The following is a 24,321-nucleotide window of genomic DNA, read 5'->3' as shown; positions in this document are numbered from 1 at the left end:
CATTGAGTCCCTGGCAATTTCACAATAAATCACGGGAGATGCCTGCCGAGGCCGGCCAGCGGGCTGCCGCTCTGCCGCTGCCGTGCCCTCGCCTGTCAATTTGGACTCTCTGAATCATTTCGGGTTCAGCGGCCTCGTTTTATCTCGGATGAACTGAAAGGTCATTTCACACGCTAACTAACCAGTATGTCTCTGGCTCCTCCTCCACCGGTGCGTCAAGTCCGTTTAGAAATACCACACCCGGGTGAAATATTTCTATCCCTCTGGATTATGGAGGGAATTTGAAGGAATAATAACAAGGAAGATTAGGACGACTTCAATCTGTGAGAAACCTTCTTTTGGCTCTCGCGACCTTGTGTGTTAACCAGTGATGGTCCACCCACCTCTTCTGCAACATTTTTGAGCGACATTGTTAAATGCCAGTGTGACCAGTATTTAGTGCGGTTTCCCTCTCAAGCTGCTTGACCTCAGGCAGACCAGAAATGTTGTACTTGAAGCTATCAGACAGGCTGGAGTCTTGTTTAGTGAATAAACAATGTGCTGGCCTAAATCCAAGTATCTGCTTGAGACTCATCAACCTAAACACCTTAAAGCTTAACTGTCTGGACAATAGCTGAACCATTTGTGCTGCTTATGTATAAGCTAGTTACTTTACTTAAGACCTCTGGCTGAGACTGTCCACTTTCCCTTGGGTTGCGGCTGCTAAATGAGGGCCGTTACGACTTGATCCTGCTTGGCTCTTGCTTTGGTTTGTCGAGACACATTCGTGGCATCGAGCACACGGATGCTGCAAGCGAGGAAGTCATTTTGTTAACAGCTCACACTTCCTGAACTGAACTGTGTGCGGTTCCAGAGTTGCTGACAGTGACTCTTGCAGGACCGGAGTCCTGCCCTACTTAGCAGGCTGTGGGGAGGAGGGCAGGCCAAGTTGTCAGCAGCGGAGGTGCTCACTGCTTAGATAAACCTGGAGGATTAGTGGCCCAGTTAAAGTTGGGGCAAAGAGGATTAGACCTCTTCTCTGAGGTGGTGAGAGAGTCCCCGTGTCCTTCAACGCTGCTGGTCTCAGAGAGGGGAGAGAAGAGGAGGAGGACCGGAGGTGAGGGGTGAGGCTCGAGTGATCATGAGTGAGAATCACAGCTGTGGCGTTTTGTAGATGAAAAGCAAAGGGTGAGGTGTAATGATAAAATGCGGAAAGCAGTGAAGCAGTTGATAAAGTGTTGCCAGCTTGTGGTTTAATTAGAAAGGCAGAAGCCCATAATTACTGGCCGGGTGTTACAGCGAGGTCAATGAGACCTGAGATACACATGAAAAATGTTTCATAAACGCACTGCATCCTGCAAATTATGGCCTTTAAAAGGTTATAGTGATAATAACAGTTAGCGATGACAACTCAACATTTACAGTTCTAATGAAAAATGGAAACAACTTTATATATACAGGATATATGAATATATTTGTACCCTACAGATGGTACAGACACAGCCAGGACCTGTCAGCCTAACCTGGGATCTGCCCAGACGACACAGCAGAGGAATTTAGACCTCTGCTGCCACCAGCAGGTCGGAGAAGGAACTGCAAATGACAATTAACAGCTTCATTTTCTTATTCAAAAACATTTTTACAAATGTCAAATGTCATTAGTAAGCTATGTGACAATTTTACAGCAATGAAAATAATTATTGCATTGAACAATTATTAAATGTAGATATTTCTATATCTGTCCTACTAAACTACATTTCTAAAGAAAGCATATATTTTCCATATCAAACTATTTGTTGATAATGAAATATATTGTTTTTTTTGATACTTAGCTTTATTTGGCAACTTCATTGTGCTCATGCTGATAAGTAGCAAATATCGTTGGATAAAATAATTCTCTCAATCTGTCAAACACTGTTTGACAATAAAAATTGCATAATTAAATGCAGGAATCAGAAAACAGACTATTGTGTAGTTTGTGTCTTGAGTAAAAACAATATAAAAAAATATTGCAATGCTTACAGTGAACAAATGAACTGTATGCGGTTGTTGCTCTTAATCAAACCCTGTCATGTAGTACAAGAACAGAAAAAAACACATGTATACATACAGTAGTAGGGCATAAATAAGATGCTATATAGGGCAGGGAGCCAATTGCAATAAAACACCACAACAAACAGGGGGGAGCACATAATAGCCAGGCCTGAGAGTTGATTATGCAAATACCCCAGCTGCAAAGGAACAATAACTCCACAAATTCAAAGACAAACCGTAACACGGAAGGCTATTGTCTGGCATTTGCATATTTGCTTGACAACTATAACCTGCTCATCATGCCCATCTTGTTGAGAACAATGTCATTGTGTTCATACAATAATGCACACATCAGAAATTGGCATACTTCATTGTTTCCAATCAAATGAAAGCCGCACTGACTGAGCCAGTGCGACAACAGGCTGACATTTTAAAACTATTTAATTAGTATAAAAAAAATTAGCAAAATGCACTTTGTAAAATATATATATATATATATATATATATATACACACTGTATATACATCCTGTATCTATACACTGAACCCACATACACTGAACAATACACAATATAATCTCATTTAGGGACCTCTTGAATGCAAAGCAAGCAAATAAAATCAAAATGTATTCTATAAGCTCATCAATATTTATTGCAATGATTTGCAGACGCAGTACCTCCCATTGTGAGCATCTCTGTTGATGGCATTTCTATCAAAGCTTTTGTTTGGAAGCAGTACTTGTACTTCTGTTAGCTATTAAAAAAAACATTGTTGACTGTTTCCCATAAGATTACAATGAGAATGGAAATGCTGACATATTTAGTATAAGTTCTCGATCGATCCACGACAAGTTTAAAACTATTTGCAGCGCATGGTGTGTTTAATAATACTTTTTTATAATGTGTATCTCATATGTTTTAATGGGATGTTTTTCAGATCACTGATTCTTTAAAACATTGTACATCCAGTGTTTCCGTGTGCTCAGTCCTCTGTATTGCTGTAATATTTACTATGCCCTTTTCTGTGCTAATGAGTCGCTATTGGCCAAATCCTCGATGGTTAAATGACCTCACGGCTCCTGAAGGTTTCTCAGCTGTCTCTTTGTAAGAAGGAGTGCTCAACTCTTCTGCAGGCGTCAGTGCCTGGGCGTCAGCGGCTCCATCTCTATTGACAGATCACGAGGCCGCGGCCCCTTACTCAGCTCCACCGCCCGCGGAACCACTGTGGACCAGCGATCTACAGCGGCATAAAAAGAAAAAACATTTTCTCTGATCTTTAGAAATAACCAAGTGCGTGCTGCGCATGAATATATACTCATTTGTCAATGCATTTATTCATGAGAGCACCGTGAGAGTCTCACCTCTCCGCAAGGCTCTGACACCCTGCTGCAACCCATTGGCTTGGCAGACCTCGTTCTTGCCTGGATCCTCGTTGATTATTGCAAGGTTCTGATTCCAGTGACACCAGTTCACCTCATCCACCCTGATATAAGAAGACACCATCGGGATTGACAGTTTTCTTTGAGGTGGCATTGGCCCTGATGATTGACCGTGGTTATAAGTCATGCATAATACCTGAAGCACCAGCGGCGGTCAGGCGTGCCATCCCAGCTCTTTCCCACAGTCACCATCTCCCCGGCTCGAAAAGACTTGCGAAGGCAGACTGGAAAAGAGCGTTCGATGTCCAAGATGGTCGTTGCCCACTGTAAATAGGTTTACATTGGTGTATGAATCACTCTGGACATTAAAATGTCTTCATACAACAATCTGAGCATTCATATAGCAGCCACAGAGTTCGGGTGGACTGAAGACACTGCGGCACATTCAATGGATACGTGTATAATCTTGCTAATTGTAGCACTCCACAGTTCTCAACGTGGGTTTACTGAAGTCTGCGACAGAAAACGATGGCAGCAAATCTCAAAACAGGCCCTTAAATTGACCACATGTTATAATTCCAAATGGAGCTTTAATACTGTAATATAAAACTACAAGTCCAATATGGATGGTTCAAAAAAAACACCCATATTGCTCTGCACTGTTGCCTTGTTTGAACTGGTTGTGTGAATGTAATACATATTTATCAGGTTAAACTTTTTCTCCAGTACTACTACCAAACACAATATAAAATATTTTTATCGGCCTCAGCTTGTGTTAAATTGTGATTGGCTATAGATAGCATGCTAACATGCTACACTGAGATATTAAGTGTATGAAATATTACTGGACATGTTCAGGTAAGCATGCTGATGTTACAGTACAGCCTCACAGAGCCACTGGAATGACTGAATGACTGACATTACAAAGTGAATTTGTTTCACCTCTTATGTCTCATGTTGGAATATCACAAAACCAAATGTATCTGGATGGCGAGATACCAAAGGAGCATTTGTGTTTTCATAATTTGGGGGAACTTAACCAAAAAGAGTTATTTCCAGCTCACCTGAAGCTTCCAGATCTTCTTGCTCTCTTTTGACACCTGTCCCACCGTCTCCCCCATCAACGCGATCAACATGTTTAGCAGCAGGACAAAAGTTAGGATGATGTAGGTGACCAACAGGATGAGGAAAACTGCAGGATACTGTGCACCGTGAATCATGTCCAATTCTCCCATCCCAATGGTCAACTTAAAGAGGTCCAGTAGGAAAGCACTGAAAGTGTCTGGGTCCCTGCATTTGGGGTAGGTGGGACAGCCCCCCTCACACTCGGTGCCCGGTGGAGGGCACATCGTCAGCAGGGACACCAGGGCTACAGGGGGGAGACGGGAGGGTGGGTTAGGTCAGTAACAGCTGAACCTTTTGAAATGTTTGCCTCCTTTCCTAAAGTTAAATGAGGAGAGGAAAAATAAAAGCTGCACCTGAGGCATATCCAATCATGAAGAGCACGTACACCAGCAGAAATCTGAAAAGGTCTTTAAAAAGAATCTGTGAACCAAAAAAAAAGAGAGGTAAGAGAGACGGGTGGTGTATTGAACGTTAATGCATTTCATTAGTTAATTTCCTCCACCGTCTGACCTTCTGTATCATGATACTGTAGGTTCCAGTGAGCTTCAGGCCTCTGGTGAAGTAAAGAGTGTTCATCCAGCCCAGGACAAGTGCAAATACCATCACAGACACATAGGCTTTAATGCCCGACAGGTAGAGAGCAGCTGTGACTACAATCAGGACAGAGTAGATGAAGCTGGAGAGGGCAGAGGGGAAGATTGTCATGGAATCAATTCCGATGCAAAAGTCTGTGATGCAGAAGCGATACATGAAGGCAGTGAGACGTGATCGCCGGCCTTTTTATGAGAGTGTAGAAATCAAAGCTAATGACTTGAATCACTACGGTTCAGAGAGGGGCTCGACGTTCTCTGCTCTTTATTTGGATAATGGATCAAATTAAAGACGTAAACTATTGAAATTGTGAGGGGGGGGCGTTTAGAAATGAATTAAATTACTTAATTTAGGGAATGCTAAATTTTGCCTCAATTAAATGTCAGCAAAAGCTGCTATGGCAGAGGTGATGAAGAGGGGAGAACGGGCAGAGGATGTAGACTTACTACAGCAGTTGAAATGATCCATCCATAAATAAAGACTTCACGCCGGGGCACTTCTTCAAAAAGAGGTCCTTAATCTGCGAATACCAGGAGAGACATTTGCATAGTGACAACAACAACGACATTCAGTTTTGAGTTTGTTGCAAAAGACAGCGACGCAAGGATGGAACCAGAAACAGGAGTCATTGACTCACATTGGTGAGGAAGAAGAAGATTCCTGATGCCAAGGTGAGAATCTCTCCTGCCATGCGCAGGTAATCAGAGGATGTTGTGTAAGGGTACGGAGGCTGCAAGGAAGCAGGAGGAGACTATTCAATTAAATCAATCTGCAAGAAAATTCAAAGCATTTCTTTACTAATATGAAAAAAATGGGGTATTTCCTGTTATTGCCATTGGACAACTAGTTGTTTTTTAGATATTGTTGTGTTCAAAGACCTTTAGGCTAGGACAATTCAATATATATAAATAAATATATGGCACATATACGGCAGAAGGTGGATCAACTTTTGGACGGAGTCAGTCTAGCATGACGGCTGTAAGTCATAGTAGGTTACATGAGTTTTATCGATCCTCATTCCAATAAAGCAGATACGTGTATTTTGCAGTACATTGATGCACTACTTCTTTAATACAATACGTGGTCAATAGGTACAAAAGTGGTAAGAATTTGTTATAGCAATGTGATGTTCTCAAATGATGCATGGACTTTATGTACAGATAGCATTTAGCCATCTGATCTACAGCGTATGTGGTCTACATACACTGGTCATATATCAGAAGCACAAAGTTTACTTGCTGCTTTCTAATAGATGCGTTTGTTTACCACCCTGAAATGCAACGCTGTCTGGGCACATTTGATCATTTGAGTTGCGAAGCACTGATCTATTCCTAGGAGATTTTAGCCATGCTGCTTTCATAGTTTCACACCCACCGTTCCCTGCGTCGGATGGTAATAAGCCACCAGGGTAAAGATGATCATGGTGATGAGGTAGGAAACCACACTGATATAAAAGGTGACTGCAGCAAACTTCTGCCATTTGGCCCTCAGCAGCTCGTTGATGGGCTCCACTGCCAGCATCTCGTGGCGGTTCTGACAACAGCACCACAAACATGAGAGTGATGTAATGTTTGTGAACACACAGAATCTTTCATGAAACAAGCCTTTGAGGCGCCCGTACATTTTTCATGTTACGCCCCGGTCTCTCGCTGCTCTCAACACTCTCATCTTGAGTGAAACAAAAAATTATTTCAGCTGTATATTTTCATAGCTGGAACAAAAGCAACAACTTGCGCTTGGTATTGTTGTTCACCTCATTGCGGCTGTTGTAGACCAGGATCTCCAGCACAGACGGTTCCTCTCCACACGTATCCAGAGACGACAGGTCGTAGAGGGAGGAGTACACTGGCCCATATGCCCAGTCCTTAAACTTGCGTGACAGCTGACGAACTTCCTCATCTTTGATCTCACGTCGGATAATGTGCTGAAACACCTGCAGGAATATGGTGAAATTGACTTTGACTTAATAGAAATGTCAAAGTAAAACTTTGTGATACTGGTGCTGCTTGTATCATCATCCATACCCCGATCTTGCCCAGTTTGGCGGCCATCATGAGGGGGGACATGCCATCGTTGTTGAGCACTGTCTCCAGGTTGCAGTCCGGGTAGAGCTTGGCGCTCTTGACTAGCAGCAGGTCGTACATCTTTGTGAGGAAACGGGTGTTGTCTTTAGTGTTGTCCGCAATGTGCACCAGAGCGTGCAGCACCGTGTTTCCTCTGGAATCTTGGCGCCGCAGGTCGGCCTTCTTGTGCGGATTCTCGGTCAGGTAGTGCACTATGTTGGGCTGGTTGGTGCATGCAGCCAGAGAGAGAGGCAGCTCACCTAGGCAAGGAGAGAGACCGAACTTCATACCGAATATCCAGGAGATTAATGATTTAAAAAAAAGAAGAAGCAAATCAACAGGAGGGTTAATTAACGAATGTAGACGCCAGGTCTGTAGGTTTTCGCAAAGCATACTAAACATGAATCAAAGATCTGACTTTAATCCCCGCTATGAAAACAGGACAATTAGCAGTTGAGGGTGAGGGAGGGGCGCGATGCGGCCAGAGTGCCAAAAGCAGCTGCCGAAAATGAGCTGTTGCCATGGGTGACAGATTACTTTGTCACCTCACATAGAGACGCTCCTCTTCATGGATTTGCACGGGTGCATGCGGAGTGTGAGCGTGAGTCTAAATCCCATTAGCCCTCAGCTCTGCCAGGTTCCTGTTCACCTAACTCCAAAGCTCCGCGGCAAATTACTCACACTGTGTCCGGACACGCTAGGATTTGGGAATGACAACCGTGCCGAGTGCAAATAGAAATCATCTCCTCTGTGACGAGCAAGAAATATAATGCATGAATGTCATCTGATCGTGTGTCTTAAAATTGGGTAAAAATTTTAAAGCAAAGTTCATAAGTTTCAGTGTTTAAGGAGACTAAGATCTAAATAAATGATATCGGCTATGATTATCTTCTGCTGGCTAAAAGGAGACATGTGGAAGGTTGTGTGTGGACAGACACGGCAGAGGGCGCTGTTGAGTTTAGTTTAACGGCTCCGACTGACTTTCCTCTCTTTCGGATCACTGAAGATCTGCCCAGAGGAGGGTCAGCAGAGGATGTTGACTTTTCTTCACTGCAGAACACTGGCACCTTTCACTGAACATATGACATAATGCTTTTCTTTTGATGTGTTTTGGGAGAGCGACTGATGACGGTTCCTCGTACGATACCTGGCTGGGACGTCACCTCTGGACCACAGACCCCGACTGTGTTCGCTCAGCCAAAACTTTCCACGTTAACAAAGGGTGGGGTCTCATGCCACGTTATTTCTCCATGGCAACAGGTTTCCTACCCAGGACCACGTATAACTATTTTATCTTGGCAGTTGGCGTGGAGCACATTGCGTTGATGTCATCTGCGTCCCGTAAAAGACAGACCAACCACTTATGAGTTAAGCAAAAGCCCAGAGCCAGCGTGGAAAAGTGAAAGAGTGACCGGAGATGTCGTTGGAGCCAAAGAGAGACCACATCATTACCAGCATATGAAGCAGAAAACACAGCAACTGCTTTCCAGACTTCTTCCCAATGACCCTCTGGCCAGAGTCTTTTATTACCAAAGTAGAAGTAGCCTCCCTCGTCTCTGGGCTGGAAGAAGCGTCCCCTCGCCTGGGCGTGAACATCCGCTCCGTGCTCCACCATGAGCTCCACATACTGCTTACAGCGTCGCTCTATAGCAATGTGGAGCGCCGTCTGGCCTGGTAATTAAAAAAACCACAATAATAAGACAAACATTTGAGTATTGGCATTCAGAAGGGCTGTTTGGTGTGCAGTGTTCAATCTAATGAATACTTGTTGAAATGTTCTCCAGGCAATAATTATTCAAATTTTTGTGCTCTGGAAAAAAAAAAAAAATGCAATTAAGAGCTTGATGTTTGAGGTAAAATTCTGGCTGAAAGCAATGAGTGCATGTGGACACATGGGGGTCAAGCATTGAAACAAGGGTCACATAAAAGATGTTTCTTGCATTAATCAAGGGAGGCAGATTTGTTCTTTGAGCTGAATTCCACACTTAGTAGAAGTAGAAAGATAAAATAATAAAATGATGAAGAAGACCAGATTTCTTTGCAAAGGGTTAAAAGCGTCCTTCACTGTTTGGCCAAAACAGAGATGAAAGCCAAGCAAATGAGACGGGGGTCTTCTCATTGAGAGAGCTGTAATAAGTCGCTGTACAGAAACATCATGTAAATACTGTCCCTCCCCATCAATGGGGCCTCGACACCAACCAGGCAAGCTATAGCAGCTCCACAGAACACGGTCTCTGCCAGCCTAGACTCAGTGGAAGATCAAGGAACCACCATCTTTCTTAAAACAGCTCAATACAAATGACTAATTTCTCTCAACACACATTAAGTTGCAAATGACTTCATGTACCTGGTGTTGTCATATTTGTTTGTCCTTACCTCTGTAGTAGACGTCCCGGAAGGGCGTGTTTATGAACTCTCTGAGGTTTCCGGTCTTCTCCGCTACGTCCACCAGCAGTGGGATGGTGACGTTCTGCCCCCCGTAAAGGTTCAACAGCGCTTTAGGCAGACAAGTCTTCCCCGTGGACAACTCTGGAAACATGACATTAAAACTGAGAACCAATCTTGTTCCGATAGTGTAAATAACAACCACTCATCAATTGGACACAATCAAATACATAAAAGTGGCTATTGTTAGAATATTGTTTTCGTATATGGCTTCGTGTAGCACACTCATGAACCCAAGTGATGGCAGAAGCTGCACGTGTTAATCACTCATCCAGCAGCCAGTGATTTCTGCTGTTCATCCCTAATATTTAGTCAATGATTTCATCCATTTACGATTTATGTTAAGCTATTTTATATGTATGTTTCACTATTTCTCTCAACATTTCATCAAATAAAACAAGTTCAACTATTTGAATTGAAGCACTTTATTAAAATACTTGAAACTATCGATTTCACCATTCACGTATTACTTTCAGGTACATTAGCTGCTTTATATCTGCACTTATACCTGCTTAAGGGGACACATTTCTACACACTCTTAATGGCATCACGGTGTGTGTTTTGATGAGATTTGTTTCCGCTGACTCAATACAAGGATACAGAATGTAGGTTTTAAATCAAATGCCGTTCAATTATTTTCTACTATTTGTATTAAATCTTTTCGCATCCCAAATGGCAATTGTATAAGTAAAGAGAAGGAGTCCTGGTTTGTTATCTACTCATTGAAAACGTGACCTCCTAGTGTGTTGCCCTAAATGAACTGTAGATGGTTCCACATTGACAGAAGATGAAAACAGACCCTGTAAAGTTCTGTTTAGGTATCTGAAGGGAATGACAGTTTGCTGTGATTTCTCTCTGCTCCTTGGTATAAGCCGGAAACTAGTGCTAACACACACAGGAAGCTTTCCCTGGCCTCAGCAAAGACTCGACTCCACCTTTTCCCTCTCACGTCCAAACAATAGGGAGGCAGGAGCAGGGAAATACAAAAAGGTCAAAAGTAACTCAGTTTCGGTTTTTCGAACAAAAGACGAGTAAACAATTATTCTGTGTCATCTTTACCACAAAATGGTCCCCCAGTCAGACGACCTACAGTCTCACCTTTGAACTCCTCATCCGTTAACCTCTTTTCGTGACTCTGCAGGTACTCCAGCAGGCCCTCGAGAGCCTCGGGGTCTGCGCGCGACACGGCGTCGAAGAGGAGGGAGCGGTTGAATACTTTCATTACTTTTGGCGGGTCGGAGCTTTGACCATCGTCATCACAGGACGCCTCGGTTTTACTGAGGAGACACAGAGCGCGACGTCACGCGTTCACTGCAAGATTCTCTTTGAATCACTTGCCATCAATCACATCTTTTAACCGATCACCCACAGCCTCGAGTGCTTCAGCAAACAGACCTGTGTGTGTACTGGACAGGTAAGGCAGCCTAAATATTACCTCAACGCCAACAACACGCTCTCTGTCCAGCTCAGTGCACTGAATGAAGGACTTCTTGGTCCACCGTGTGATTGTAAGTGTGCGTGTGTGTATTCATACTTCCTCATGTGGCACACCTCTGTCTACAGAGCGGCAGTTGTAGGAGGTTTTCATTTTCATGACAACATTTTTCCGAACCAGCCCAAGGGCGCTACTGTTTAACCAGAACCAGCACATGATTATTAAATCGTGCAAACGAGGCCCTTCTCACCCTCTCGGGAGCTTCTTCCTGCGCCGCTTCTGGTTACTGGTGTTCCTGCAGGTGCCATAGTCAAAGAGCGAGTCCATGGGTGCTTTCTTAGGACCTTGAACCACATTTGACTCGTATATCGTGGACTCCAGGAGGTCCATGTGGGTGGAAATGCCCTTCCTGAAAGCACCCTGGAACTTCATCCGAAGGTTCTGCCTGCCCTCGGCCGGCTGGCCGGGCTGAACCAGCTCCGGGGCCGAGCCGCCACTCGTGTCCTGAGTTGACGGGGAGCCGTCGTCGTTCTCGAACAAGTGAGAGAGCTCGGAGAGGCCGAGTGCTGCGTCGCCGTCGGGCTGAGGGGCCGCGCCGTCTCCGGAGTCCACAGAGGCGGCATTTCTGCCAGGAACCGAACCAACGGTGTCGGCCTTGGACAAAGCAAGGTGGCACCTTCTGAAGAGAGCAGAGCGGCCCTGGAATGAACAGAATGTTCTGCGTGAGCTGATGGGCTTTAGCAGCGTCAAGAAAGTCTGGTTCAAATGGAAAAAGTCCCCTTGGGAGTTTTGTAAGCCAACAGACGTTGTATAGCCAATAAATCCAGTTCCCTAAAAAGCATTGAGTGTATCATGAAGGTGTGACAATTATGTTAAATGTATTTTCCTTTTGAATAATACTTTTTTAATATATATTTACATTTATGTGTTCTTGCTAACGGCCTTCTTCCTTTGTTGGCACATTGCAGCCACCTGCTTATAGTGGGACAGCGACAGTAGGACTGTGAATAGTGTCACGCAACTGCACAAAACAGGGACCCCGATGGATCATAGCCCAGAAATACTGTCAATAAACCATAAAATAATAAATAATCATTCTGAAGTTTACATCTATGATTGTGTGAAAAGGGAGACTTTCACTTCCTATATATTTTCATTACTCAGAAACAGTCCACATGAAACATTTGGCTGATGGAGCAATTTGTTGTATATTTACACACTTTCTCATTTATATAACTTGTATCTTGTCTTATCTAATTTACTTACGCACGTCAGTAACCTAAGTTACGTCTAAGCTACTTTATTTGCTCAGTTAATAGATCTGAATTGCTGATGTCTTTAGATGAGCTTTTCAAATTGAAGGCCCACCTCAAAAGGCAAATACTGAAACGCAAAGTGGACAACTAACACTTTTACCAAAGGAACCCTGGAAACTCCCACTTTTGAAGCTTTAAGGAAATTTGTCATTTAAGCTCTTTGTACCTCATTCATCCCTTTTATCACAATGGTGTGCCAAATTCCTCTTCAGGGGAAACTGGAAATGATGCTGAAGCATGTGGGCGTCCTGTAGAAACAAAAAAACTGTTATACAAAAAAAATCTGTCTTAAGTGCAGAGCTGTTATTAAAAAAAGACTGATGTCAACGCCAATAACTTCCTGCCCGTCACTGTTGTATATTTTATATATACATATACATGAAAGTAAAAGGTAGTCGTTACAACTCAGCACAGACAAACACACTTTGGCGCTCAAGTGTTTTGTCACAGAAGAATTTGGAAAACAAGACCTCACTTGTTCCCCACGAAGCCTCCCTTTCAAACACACTTCCCTGGGTGTGTTCATGACATTTGACAAACCACCTAAGCCAGACTGAGCTGCAGAGGAGCAACACAAACAGGGGAGCTGGGGGAGGTGGGGGAGGTGAGGTGGGGGACGCACACAGGGATTATCATACCGTTACACCTCAGCAGGCTTTAGACTGTAAAAACACAGAGGACCGAAAGCCTAGCACTGATAACTATATATTATTATATTAAAACAGACTAAGAGAAACGTACTTTGTTGTCGGCTGGAGGTGTCTGACGACATGAAATAACAAAAAGAAGACAGAAGGTCACGTGGTCCCCGGGAAGTCAAAGTCCTCCTGAGAAAGTTTCTAGTCTGATAGATGTGGGACATCCTGCTGACTCCCAGTGGTGACGTGACATTATCCAGAGGACGCACATTGCGGCTGCTTTAAACGTTAGATCACAGCAACAACAAAAACACGAGGGATCATCAAGACTCGAATGCCTCTCAAACAAGTTCTTAATAAAAACGGAGGCGAGTTAAAACACATTTCAATTTATATGACGTTTCCGACGGGGGCATCTAGTGATAACGACCAGAGGCGCTTCTTACCTTGATCCAATCTGTTGATCTTATTCCTCCACGACGAGAACCCGGTCCCGCAGCTCAGTTCCCTTCCAGTTCATCGAGCGCTCCTCCGTCCGCCTCCTCGCGTTAACACAGAACGCTTTTCACTAAATCACAGCGTCCCTGAAGCGGCGAACCCCCGACGAGGAAGTGGCACTGAGTGCACTCGGCGGAGCGGCCACGTGAGGCCGCCTTCGAAGGGAGGGACCTCCAGAGGAAGGAGGTCAATCAACTTTGTCAATTATAATAAGTAATTAAGATTTTTAATTAAGGGCGTGGCCGCTTTGAGTAACACGTGGGTGTCTGCTGACTCCGCGTTTTTCATCCTTTTCTGAGCGCGCGGCGCTCCCCCACCCAGTCCCACCCTTTCAAAATTTAATTTGAGTACATAATGCTCTAATTAAAACTACTGACAACTGTTTAACACTGCCATCATTTGTAGTATTTCTACTGCTACTGGTAGAAAAAATACTACTGCTAGTACTAAGACCACTTTTTAGTTTTGGTTGAGCTTAAAGTATTTCAATCAATATGATGGCCTGAACTAAGCCATCATACATACATATATTGCGTTCAGTAAAAAAAATTCTTCTTCGGGAAATTCTAACCTATGAGTGATGAGACTAACAAAGACCGCACACAAAGAAGAACAAAAGGAAAAACCCCTGTGGTATTTCACTATACGGCCTTTTGTATAACCTCTGCTGTAGTTGACCTCTTACGCTTAATGCAGGACAAAGGTCACTTGCCCAAGTAAATGAGATTATTATGAGCAATACACTTTAAAATGCCGATCTTCAAAATTGAGTACAAGTATAGTGACAAGAAATAAACATTCTTCCTTCCAAATGTACTAAGAATGGCAATAAAGTAAATATTCTAATTTAATTTGGGAAACTTTAGAAATGCACAAGAAGTAAAGAAATCACATTAAATGTTGCACATATTTTATTGTAAATTATATGGTTAGATAAATTGAACAAACAAGCTTTGTTATTTTCCACTATACATCCACTGCAACATCATTTCAGCAACAAGAGACAAATCAGAAGAGCGTTTCAGCACATGAACTCAAAACATACTGACAACAGTGATTCAAGGTTGATTTGCTGTCAAAATATCACATTTAATATAGTTTTGCCAAGAAACGGAAAATGATACCAACCCTGTAAAAGGAAGAAAAGATATTGCAACACTTTATATCCACTGGACAAAGGTGAAAGGTTTAAATGCAATTCACATTTAGTTTTAGGTGAGAACCTGAGAGCAGAGCGGCCGGAGAAGGCACTGAGTGCTGATGAGGCACTGCTTTGGAAGAATAATTGGAAAGCTTTTGAAATCTTGCATAGATACGAAAATATAAAAGAGACCACACTTTCAGTAATAATACAACTACTTGTTCTTAATCAGCCTGTCTGGTTTACAAAAAGTGACATGTATAAAAAATATGAAGGACAAAAGGCAGAAAAGCGGTAATTTTTACTTAAATGCTCTGTAGTTTCAGCTCAAGGCACAAACAGGTGTGCACTATAAAAATCTTTTTACAATCTTGCTTACAACTTTTTGTACTAAGTGGGCTTTTTTTAAAATATGCAGAAAAGACATTATATTGACATGTATTTCGTATTACTAAATAAATAATGATTATATCATTACTCATGAATAAAAGTGTTCATTAAATACTAAAAACTACAATATATACTCCAAATACTGGACAAGTACTCAGGATTTTCTGTGTACGATGAAAACCGCTGACGTCTTTTCCACATTGTTTCATATCATCTAAATGATTTGAATCTTGATTGTTTAACTTCAAAGAAACCCCAGTGAAACCCCATTTTTAATTATTGTTTTGTATGATATGAAGTGCCGCCCTTATCTTATGTGAGGATGATGAACCCCAACATTGTAAATCTAAAATCCACGAGAAGTAAAGATATTTTTGTTATTCTTTGCTGATAATGATCTGGCTCAATAAAACCGTTAACATCAGACCCCTCCCTCTCTTCCCTAAACCGTTCAAAAACATTGATTCTTGGTGCAATTATCGTATGACGATGAACGTGATTATGTGACGAACAAAGAAGTACTGGGTTTAAATCATCAGCTGCTTTAAGAAACTAGCCCCAGAGTTGGAGGCAAAAAGGCCTAACGAGTTTGCCAGAATAGGCCCACCGATGAGTCAAAGTGTGCAGATATTTGACGTGTAACACAGAGTATTGTAAATTCACTCCCACAGTAAGGTTCTAGGTGACCTACCGGGAGCCAGGTCAAAGTGTGGATTGCAGAGAGCAGAATGTAAATTGCTTTGTTAGCTAAGCGGATCATTGGAGTAAAGCGTAACGTCTTGCTGTCACACTGTGTAATCAAGATCAGCATTCAGCTTACTGTACATCTCATAAATAGCATCAACAGTGGCAGTGAAGTTGACGAGGAATTTTCTGATTTTTTCCAAGCATTCCTCTTCCTTGACATCCCGACCCTTGGAGAGGGCCTTCAGGAAATCTGTCTTATATGGAGCAGCGTAAAGAGCTGCCTGTAGGAGCAAATAGAAATGCCAAATTTCTGCTGAACTTTGCACAGCTTTTTCAATCTGCGATACATTACTTTATAAATAACATTAAAAATTGCACATGTATATCAACTCTGAACTCACCTTGAAGAGCTGCTGCACAAACCAGCCATGATACTTTTTAAGGGCTATTTCATAAGCTTTGGTGACATTGACTCGAATGAGGTTCGGGTTGCTATCATCTTTATCACCATCTACCAGGCTCTGTAGGAAGACTTGAATAAACCGTAGACCCCTGGTCAATAACAAAGACATGCAAAGTGGTTACGGATCAGGCCTTGCTCAATGCTGTAGGCACACGCATGACCCAACCAGCCAACAAGGCTGAAAGGAAACATTTAACAAACCTTTTAAGCCACAGAAGAGCCAGCGTTGCTCCAGCCTTTGGCCACTCTGCTCCATGTATTTCCTTCTCTGCCTCCAAAATGTGCTGCAGCGTTTTGAACCGCCCTGGGTTGGTATCGTAAACCGCCTTGATTTTCTATTTGGCAATCAGAACCTCTTTGTTACATTACAACTTTACTGGCAAATTTAAGTGGAGAGCCACAGGGTTAACTAGGTCACGTGAAAGAACAATCATACTTACTGTGATGTTACCAGATATGTCGGCCTTTATTGGGGCAAAAATAGCCGAGCCAAGGCAGTCTGAGGAGGAATGTTTACACAAACAGTAAGTGTTTAGAGAGGGGAATCCTACACAAGGCTAAACAAAACAAGGCTATTGAGAATACAGCTACATTATTTAGAGACTAAATACCAACAACCTCTAGCAATATAGAAGCTTGACTGTATTGCAGTTGTGCATGTGTTGCTATTTTTTGGGATATTTAGCGTATATATTTGTTAAATGGCATTTACAAATTGGCCATCATGAAAATGTCTTTATATTATTTAAACACTTACCTTTGCAAATGGTTGAATAGCACCACTGGAATGCATTAAATCTTCATTAGCTAAAGCTTTACAGAAAACTATATAAATACCAGAAGTTTGACAACTGGAGGTTAGGAAAAACTAAATGTCCAATAGGTTACTCTTTACCAAAGGGGGTAAAAAACTCTACAGTAACTTAGTTCAGTTTCTGCTGTTTTCACAGTGTTACAATTAGGTCTTCTTTAATTAGGCTACACGGGTATTTGGTGACAGGGTGGCAAACAATGAGACATCTAGAGCGCCGACCTCACACGACTCCTGGTTGACCCGCCGACACAACACAAGAGTTTAGTGGAAACTGCTCATGACAAAGTCTGCTCTATTGTGCCAATGTCATCGCCACAGCACATATCTTGTTTCGGCGAAATCTTCGTGTTGTATGGCTCTATCGAAATGTTCCACTCTCTTCCTAAGATTTGTACTACAACGAGACAATGCATTCAGAAGCAAACCAAAAAAGCTGCAGTAAGATATATTCAACAAAACACTGAAATAAAACTAATACTCACCTCTAACAAGAATAAGTCTTAGTACCTTCGTGTTAACAAACAACATTGTTTGTTCAGCTGTTGGCGGGCTAAAGGCCCTGCACACCCACACAGGTGTTAAATATTCGGGTGGTGTTAATTCTGAAGTTGGACTGACTCTGTCTACTTAAAAGAAAACTGCATTTTACTTTAAAACAGATGCAAACCTGACAGGAGATTGAGGAAGTACTGTCCATGTAATCCTTAACAACAGGTTTAAGTAGACAAACTCATTTATAACACCTGAGTGAATGTATTATCACAGTGTGCAGGACTTCAATGGCTCGTAGGAAACTTGGCCAATACATTTTGAGGTCAGGTTAAACAATGGCGAAAAGGAGAGAAGAGCTTAACATTGACACCAGACTTGGTTCCCCTCAAGGGTTTCACATGGCAAATTCAATAGAGGACCTTTGGCATATTAATACAGGATGAAGTGGCACAAAGATGCCCTGGCGCAGCATGCCGCCGGTGAATGGGCAAGGGGAACTCAACACCGTACTAATCAATTTTCACAACCTAAAATCCAGGCCAGTGGATTAAATTATGCATGCGTAAGGATTGTGGACAGCTTGACGGTGAGAAATCCAATCCAAAAAAGATTATCTTTTGGAAAGAGTGAGATCGTTTTCGAGTGTTGTGACAGATTTTGTCCTGTTGTCAAATTTACTGTTTATTAATCAAAGTGGAACAAATCCCAAATGAAAGATGCACGTCGGTGGAAGACTTCTGTCATACAAAATGTATTTATGTGCAAGTCAAGCCAATTTAACAGTCATCAGGTATACATCATACAGTATTGGGAATAGACAAGTTAAAAAAAAAATCATCTTGTCAGTGCCGTTCATCTGTTCTATGATTTAACTTTACAACTCAACCATTAAAATAAGCTCAATATAAATACATCATCCAGGTACCTCTTCTCTCTGCAGCCAGTGACATTTGTACCGGAATCTGCCTTTAAGTGGTCCATAAATTGTGTCACACCGTGGAAACTTCACTCACCAAAGAATGGCGGAAGGTATGACACAGCCTCCAGGAAAGGTCTCGTTTCCACCTGTCTGTCAGCTGGCATCTGTCTGAACTGGTGCTCCATTAGCAGCGCCATCTCTCCTGCCACTGGAAGCAAAGCGACAGCCTTCAACGCTCCTCCGCGGGTTTGCAGTGACACCGCAAGGAGCCGCGCGCCATACCGCACCCCGAAGGCGCTGACGTGCACGCGCACCCCCCCACACAGACACACAGAGTCACCTACATTGAACCCGCCAGTAGGGTTAATACCAAGCGGGTTGCTCGTTATTGGTGCGTCCGGGTCATCGCCAAGGATCGATAAACCGCGTCTGGACAGGAGTGCAGAAGAAAAGTACAAGAACGAAACCTGATGTTCTCCAATCAGCTGACACTGGTCTTCCTCTGCGTTTAATCGCATATGTGCCACTTTACTGCCAACTAATGGATTTCTGTGGAACATCTTGAAGTGTTCAATTACGCTATTCGTAGCCTGATAATCAGACGTAATTTGTCATTTAGTTCCACATCATTAATCTATGTATTCAGGAAATATGAAATTATTTCTTCAATTATTTAATTTTACCAAGTGTGGCTGGTGATTCAGACATCTGAAACCATCTTATAGCCCATTATTTACAATATATATTCACAGGTGTGTAAATAGTGTAACTATAACAATGGTAGTACTACTAACTGGTTAATCTTGGAAGTACCAGCGTTGTAGTTAAGAATAGAAAACCGTCAAAAACGTTATGAACAGTCAATTTTGCTTTTTTCCCCCAATAGACGACAAAATGTTTTTTTATTAAATTAAACGATTATAGGCTATTTAGCAAAATAAAGTTAGTAGTTGTATAATTAGACATGGGTAATATAATGTTTGGCGGAAAAGAAATTCGCCTTTTTTTTCAACGTTTAGCAGTTTTGATCTTCGCGGGATTCCGTAGCGTGGGAGTAACTAGGAAGCATAACGGTAACTAAGCTAACGTTGATGGAAACTGGGGAACGACTGGATTGGAACACTTGAAAAACGGCGATTTTTCCGTTTAGTAATGCAAAGTCTAGACTGCTTTTAACAAACATCGAGAGAAAGCGATACAGTCCATCACTAAAAGGCAAGTAAGTGTCATTTATCGTCGCTGGCTTCTAGTGAGATGTGTAACGCTCGCCTTTATTTACGCTACCTTTTGTATTGTCCTCCATTGCCTTTAGCTACGTTACATAACAAACGACATGACCTTCAACACGTAACTCTAGCAAAGACATAACTGGATACTTTTTTCGTTTTCTGTACGAATAAACGTCGACTTAACTCGCACATGCTTGTTCTGGTCCGAGGCGCGGTTTGCCAGGTAACGGTATTGCCATGCGGTAAATACCCTAACGTGACGTTAGCGATTTGCTTCTTCTAACGTAACGTCAATCGCGCGATTCAGGTTAAATGTCTCCGCCGAACCTCTCGGCCCACTTCCCCAGTCGCTCCAGGGTGCTGGCCGGGCGGATGGCCCTGCGGCGGGAGCAGGAGGCCCGCTGTCGCCAGCAGTGGGAGCTGCACTCCCAGTACTTCCGGCAGCAGAGTGTCCGCAGCCAGAGGCAAGCGGCGTGGAGCTCCGCTCGGTCCTACGACAAGAGGTACACGCGCCTCATGCAATGCATTTCAAAGGAGACAGTGATGTGCAGCGCATGGCTCCCTGTGCATTTGTAACACCTCTCAGATGCGATTTTCGTTCTCTGCAACAAACATAAGGTTAGATTTTCCTCTCAAGACTTGACTAATCTCCTGTGTAAGTGTGTCCAAAGAAAGAGAGCCATTCATTGAAATGCTATTATTATTATTATTATTATCATAGACGTGTGTGTATATATATAATGTGGTTTTTTAACACCATAAGTTAACATTTCTAAGTTATGAAGAGCAATGACTGAAATAATAGCACAATGTACATTTATCACTACCAGCATTAAAAATCCTTTCACTCTGAAACATTATAGTGATAGTAACGGAGTTTTTATGATATTCACAGAGAGAAATGTTGCAGAAGTCAATGCTTCTTTTTGAATGTATAGTTATGTGTACAGTCTATGCATTGGGCTCTGTAACTAAATACCCCCCTATCTACCTGTAGACCTGTTTTACATGTGCCATGCTGTACGGTGTTTGTTTATAATGAAGGACAGAAATAAACCACTTGTATTAACTGCTCTATTATGTCGCTAAAACAATGTTGGTTTCAACAGACAAATTAAGCCTGAACTAAGGTCTCTTTTCCTTTGTTTTTTCAGTATGTCGGCATACAATAAACAGAAACTAGAGGAGGAAAAGAAGGCCAGCCTGGAGCAGCGCAGGAATCGGCTAAGGGTCATGCTTGAGGAGGAGCACGCCCGGCTAGAAGCTGAGCTCAGGGAAGTGGTTCCTGATACCGGCACATTGGCAAGTCAGCTGCTGCAAAAGACTAAAGAGCTTCGTACAGTGAGAGAGGAGAGAAGAAAAAAGGTAAATTCACTTGAATTGAAATTGTTATATAGTTTTATATTTAGTACTAATCATGGTGCTCTGCCATCAGTGTGTCATCATAATGATTTTTTTTTTATCTCTAGCTTGCACAAGAGCTGCTCAGAGAGCACTGGAAGAAAAACAACACAGAGTTGCAAAAGGTAGATCAGTTTACCTGTAAACCTCCTATTTCAAAGTTTCACTGTTGATAAAATGATTAATGGCCTCAGGAATCCTGTAACCATCCTGAGTGTCTGCAGAGCTCTGCAAGAGGAGAAAACAGACACTTTTGTCGAGACGTCCACTTGATCTGGAAACTAATAGGGCTTGTGATACAGCTATTGCATGACTTTCTGTTAACCCGAGTCCAGTGTGACCTAAGGGAATGAAATGTTGTGGTGTCCCTGCTGCTAAGGTTCAGCCTCATCAGTATCTTTGTCTCGTCTATGTTCTTTCTCTCTCTTTTAATCCATCCACAGGTTGAGTCAGCGTTACATAAAGATCATGTTGTCAGCCAATGGCACGAGCAGATATCCGAGAAGAAACAGGTAAGCCATCCACCGCTGCCATATGACAAAACAGTTTAATTTCTTCTGATGCTATTCAATTGTTTTATATCAATAACCCATTTTGAGCTGTAGCTCCTTGTTGTAAGTGGCCCAAGAAATGTCCAACTTGGAACAAAGACCGGAAGGTCAAAGCACTTATTATTCTTACACAGTTATTACCATAAACATAGAATAATGGCAGAAAAGACATTCCCAATCATATCAACAAGTTAGAAGCGGCAGCCTTTTTTACTATTGCAAAAAAGTTTCTATGGTCAATTTAGATGGCTGTGCATCATCTTCAACTACTGATACAACCATGGCAACAGTTGTTTTTACTCATTCTATTTCAATGGTTATTACTACATTTCACCCAGACGCCTTGGCAACGCCTCCTTCAAGTTGGTGAGGACACATGGGATCCATTAAACGTTGTCATTATACCTGCAGCTGACTAATTATTTATGTAACAACTGCATGCTTAATGAAACAGCTCGTGTCATCTGTGAGCAAAGTATCACGTCTGAAAAGTACTCCTGTTAACCCTCTCAACGTGGTACTTAATTAACAAAGTTCGACACCTACTGTAAGCGACCATCTCTCCAAACATGTAGCAAGATATCGCGGAGCAGGAGAAGAACAGACGCTTTGAAAATGAGTACGAGAGGACCCGAAAAGAGGCTCTGGCGAGGATGAAGCAAGCTGAGGAGAAAAGGAAGGCAGAAGAGCTGAGGAGGGCGGAGGAACTTTGCAAACAGATGGAAGAACTGAAGCTGAGGGAAGAGGAGGTATTAAGAACTTGGACAGTTTTTCCTTTTGAAAAGATTATAACAGATGTGTTTTTTTTAAAGCATGTTTTCTTTTTCAGGCCACTCGCTTGAAGAAGGAGCAGGAAGCTCTTTTGGTCAAACAATGGCAGCTGGAGAAGATAGAAGAGGAAAGGAGAAAAGTGGTGGAGAGACGAAAAAAGTCTGAGATGGGGTAAGGGAAGCTCTTAGTAGATAACTAAATAATTATGATATTTCTTAAAGTTAAGTGGGTTTACTGTATTTGTGTCACACCAGGCTTTTCTTGATCCGTCAATATCGTGCTCAGCTGAAGAGGAGAGCCCAGCAAGTGCAGGAGGAACTGGTTGGTCTACTTCTCCCACTTTGCTACAGCTACAGTATATATTTCTATATGGGATCCAACTTGACTGGCTTTCACCTTCCTCGATCGATTCATCTGTGGCCACTAGGAGGCAGACCATAAGATCTTAGCAGGTTTGCTAGAAGGACAGCAAGAGGAGAGGAAGATGGAGACCGCACGAAGGGAAAGGGCCATCGCCGATGCTGCCTGGATGAAACATGTGATTGAAGAGCAGCTTCGGTTGGAGCAGGAGAGGGAAGCGGAGTTTGACATCCTACACAGGTAAGCACCAAGATTCGGCGAGCTCCAACTCTGCAGGAAAGGACTCCTGCTTCTCCTCAAATACCAAACGATGCATCGTATCCATTTCAGAGAAGAAGCTCAGCGTGTGTGGGAGAAACGAGAAGCACAGTGGGAGAAGGAGAAGAAGGCCAGAGAACGACTCATGCAAGAGGTGAATTGTCTTAATATTGAGATGAAACTCAATTAGAATGTTTAAAAAAAGACATGACTATTTAATAGTAGGTGTCCTATCTTTGCTTTGTTGTGAAAGGTACTCCTGGGGAGGCAGCAGCAGCTGGAGCTTAAGATGCAAAATAACAGAGAGGCTCAGGAGGAGTCACTGAGGAGGCGAGAACAACTGATCCAGGAGCTGGAGCAGGAGAGGGAGACCAGAAGGCATGAGAAGGAGCAAGAAGAGGGGCGTAGGACGGCACGGATGCAAGAGATCAATGCTCAGGTTGGCACCTATTACACTAGTTTGTTTTTGATAGACAGCAAATTTGAGAAGAGAATTGAACTGGAATTATAACCTACAGGACGTGATGGGATGTGCGCTTTCCATCATTTAAATAGTTTTAACAAGTGTTTCTGCACATGTACTGTAGGTGGAGCAGCAGCACCAGGATCAGTGGGAGGAGCAGTGCAGGTTAGAGCAGGAGGAGGAGGAGGACAGGGAGGCCCTTCAAATTCAGGAGGAGGAGCTGAGGCTGGAGATGCAGAGGATGACCAAGAAAGGGTACCAGGAGAAGGTAAAAGATGAAAGACAAGCTGAATGTTGAATGTTGTATTTTGGTGCAAAGTACTCTTTAATGTTGACGTAATCTCGACACTGTCCCTTTCAGATTTACAGCAGACCTCGATCAGCATGGACATGAGCAACCTGCCAGAGGCCAAAACCAAATTGTGAGATGTATATTTAAAGCTTTAAAAGTTTTCCCCATAGTTTGTTGAAACAAAGCTCATTTGTAGACTGTGTCAGTTAGTGGCCACTGTGATTGTTCCTCTTGTTGACAAAGAGATCTTTTTCTACCGCAATTCAAAATAACCGATGGACAAAATTCAGTTCTCATTCAATGAAAACATGCATTTCAACCTTGTAGCAAATCAAGTGGGGATTTTTTGTTTCTTGCTGAGCAAGCCACAGTCAAGAGACCATAAGGTGAAAAACTTTGCATCTAGTCTCACATCTTACCTACACGCAATGACGTAGGTTATGAGGTCATGTTGTGCCGTCCTCGTGTTAATAATTACCCGTCGGTTGTTTGTATGTAGAGAAGTTATTTATGGATTTGTTTTGCACTTTTTTAAATCTTCTCTTTTTTCTATCCTGAATTTGTAGATGAAATAAAACTTTCAATCCAA

General features: G+C 42.6%; 3 protein-coding genes across 14 annotated transcripts; 1 reads left to right on the top strand and 2 right to left on the bottom strand.

Annotated features, from left to right (window-relative positions):
• Positions 1-1,210: 1,210 nt before the first annotated feature.
• trpv4 (transient receptor potential cation channel, subfamily V, member 4) lies at positions 1,211-13,729 on the bottom strand. Of its 3 annotated transcripts, XM_078086702.1 has the most exons (18): positions 13,450-13,590; positions 13,107-13,282; positions 12,532-12,951; positions 11,300-11,748; positions 10,713-10,891; positions 9,546-9,698; positions 8,700-8,840; positions 7,131-7,429; positions 6,860-7,039; positions 6,481-6,639; positions 5,744-5,836; positions 5,553-5,626; positions 5,026-5,191; positions 4,869-4,935; positions 4,455-4,759; positions 3,587-3,714; positions 3,373-3,494; positions 1,211-3,248 (listed from the first exon to the last, which is right to left on the bottom strand). In XM_078086702.1, the coding sequence occupies exons 3-18, from the start codon at positions 12,538-12,540 to the stop codon at positions 3,148-3,150; spliced, it is 2,625 nt and encodes an 874-aa protein (XP_077942828.1). In that variant the 5' UTR covers positions 12,541-12,951; positions 13,107-13,282; positions 13,450-13,590; the 3' UTR covers positions 1,211-3,147. The 3 variants fall into 3 exon arrangements, with proteins under 3 accessions (XP_077942828.1, XP_040052228.1, XP_077942829.1); XM_040196294.2 differs by lacking the exon at positions 13,107-13,282 and having other exon boundaries at positions 12,532-12,613; positions 13,450-13,729; XM_078086703.1 differs by lacking the exon at positions 13,450-13,590 and having other exon boundaries at positions 12,532-12,613; positions 13,107-13,231.
• Positions 13,730-14,394: 665 nt separating this feature from the next.
• gltpa (glycolipid transfer protein a) lies at positions 14,395-20,102 on the bottom strand. Of its 6 annotated transcripts, none has more exons than XM_078086698.1 (7): positions 19,964-20,102; positions 18,752-18,836; positions 18,502-18,615; positions 16,623-16,681; positions 16,384-16,517; positions 16,121-16,271; positions 14,395-16,000 (listed from the first exon to the last, which is right to left on the bottom strand). In XM_078086698.1, exons 3-7 carry the CDS (start codon positions 18,602-18,604, stop codon positions 15,818-15,820), a joined length of 630 nt encoding a protein of 209 aa, XP_077942824.1. In that variant the 5' UTR covers positions 18,605-18,615; positions 18,752-18,836; positions 19,964-20,102; the 3' UTR covers positions 14,395-15,817. The 6 variants fall into 6 exon arrangements, with proteins under 6 accessions (XP_077942824.1, XP_077942825.1, XP_077942826.1 ...); XM_078086699.1 differs by lacking the exon at positions 19,964-20,102 and adding an exon at positions 19,692-19,830; XM_078086700.1 differs by having other exon boundaries at positions 18,502-18,836; positions 19,964-20,090.
• Positions 19,250-24,321, top strand: tchp (trichoplein, keratin filament binding). Of its 5 annotated transcripts, none has more exons than XM_040196473.2 (13): positions 19,250-19,622; positions 19,944-20,139; positions 20,791-21,001; positions 21,106-21,162; positions 21,481-21,549; positions 22,164-22,337; positions 22,418-22,530; positions 22,614-22,680; positions 22,787-22,959; positions 23,050-23,131; positions 23,231-23,416; positions 23,565-23,708; positions 23,802-24,321. In XM_040196473.2, exons 2-13 carry the CDS (start codon positions 19,949-19,951, stop codon positions 23,832-23,834), a joined length of 1,500 nt encoding a protein of 499 aa, XP_040052407.2. In that variant the 5' UTR covers positions 19,250-19,622; positions 19,944-19,948; the 3' UTR covers positions 23,835-24,321. The 5 variants fall into 5 exon arrangements, with proteins under 5 accessions (XP_040052407.2, XP_040052409.2, XP_040052410.2 ...); XM_040196475.2 differs by having other exon boundaries at positions 19,456-19,626; XM_040196476.2 differs by having other exon boundaries at positions 19,492-19,622; positions 19,984-20,139.

Source organism: Gasterosteus aculeatus, chromosome 13 (genome assembly GCF_964276395.1).
Source record: "Gasterosteus aculeatus chromosome 13, fGasAcu3.hap1.1, whole genome shotgun sequence".
In the NCBI taxonomy this organism is placed as follows: domain Eukaryota; kingdom Metazoa; phylum Chordata; class Actinopteri; order Perciformes; family Gasterosteidae; genus Gasterosteus; species Gasterosteus aculeatus.
The sequence above is the reverse complement of the archived record's forward strand: the minus strand, read 5'-3'. Positions and strand labels throughout refer to the sequence as shown.

Bases quoted from the DNA above. Each gene is read 5' to 3' on its own strand.
- trpv4 (XM_040196294.2), bottom strand. The intron at 5,627-5,743 runs GTGAGTCAATGA...TGGTATTCGCAG, and splicing joins TCTTCTTCTTCCTCACCAAT to ATTAAGGACCTCTTTTTGAA. The intron at 5,192-5,552 runs GTAAGTCTACAT...TGCCCTCTCCAG, and splicing joins GGATCATTTCAACTGCTGTA to CTTCATCTACTCTGTCCTGA.
- gltpa (XM_040196478.2), bottom strand. From the start codon at position 18,967: ATGTTCCACAGAAATCCATTAGTTGGCAGTAAAGTGGCACATATGCGA. The intron at 16,682-18,501 runs GTGAGTGAAGTT...ATTCCTCCTCAG, and splicing joins ATACCTTCCGCCATTCTTTG to ACTGCCTTGGCTCGGCTATT. The intron at 16,272-16,383 runs GTTTGTTAAATG...GTTATTGACCAG, and splicing joins GCTCTTCTGTGGCTTAAAAG to GGGTCTACGGTTTATTCAAG.
- tchp (XM_040196473.2), top strand. From the start codon at position 19,949: ATGTCTCCGCCGAACCTCTCGGCCCACTTCCCCAGTCGCTCCAGGGTG. The intron at 21,163-21,480 runs GTAGATCAGTTT...ATCCATCCACAG, and splicing joins ACAACACAGAGTTGCAAAAG to GTTGAGTCAGCGTTACATAA. The intron at 23,132-23,230 runs GTGAATTGTCTT...TTGTTGTGAAAG, and splicing joins GAGAACGACTCATGCAAGAG to GTACTCCTGGGGAGGCAGCA.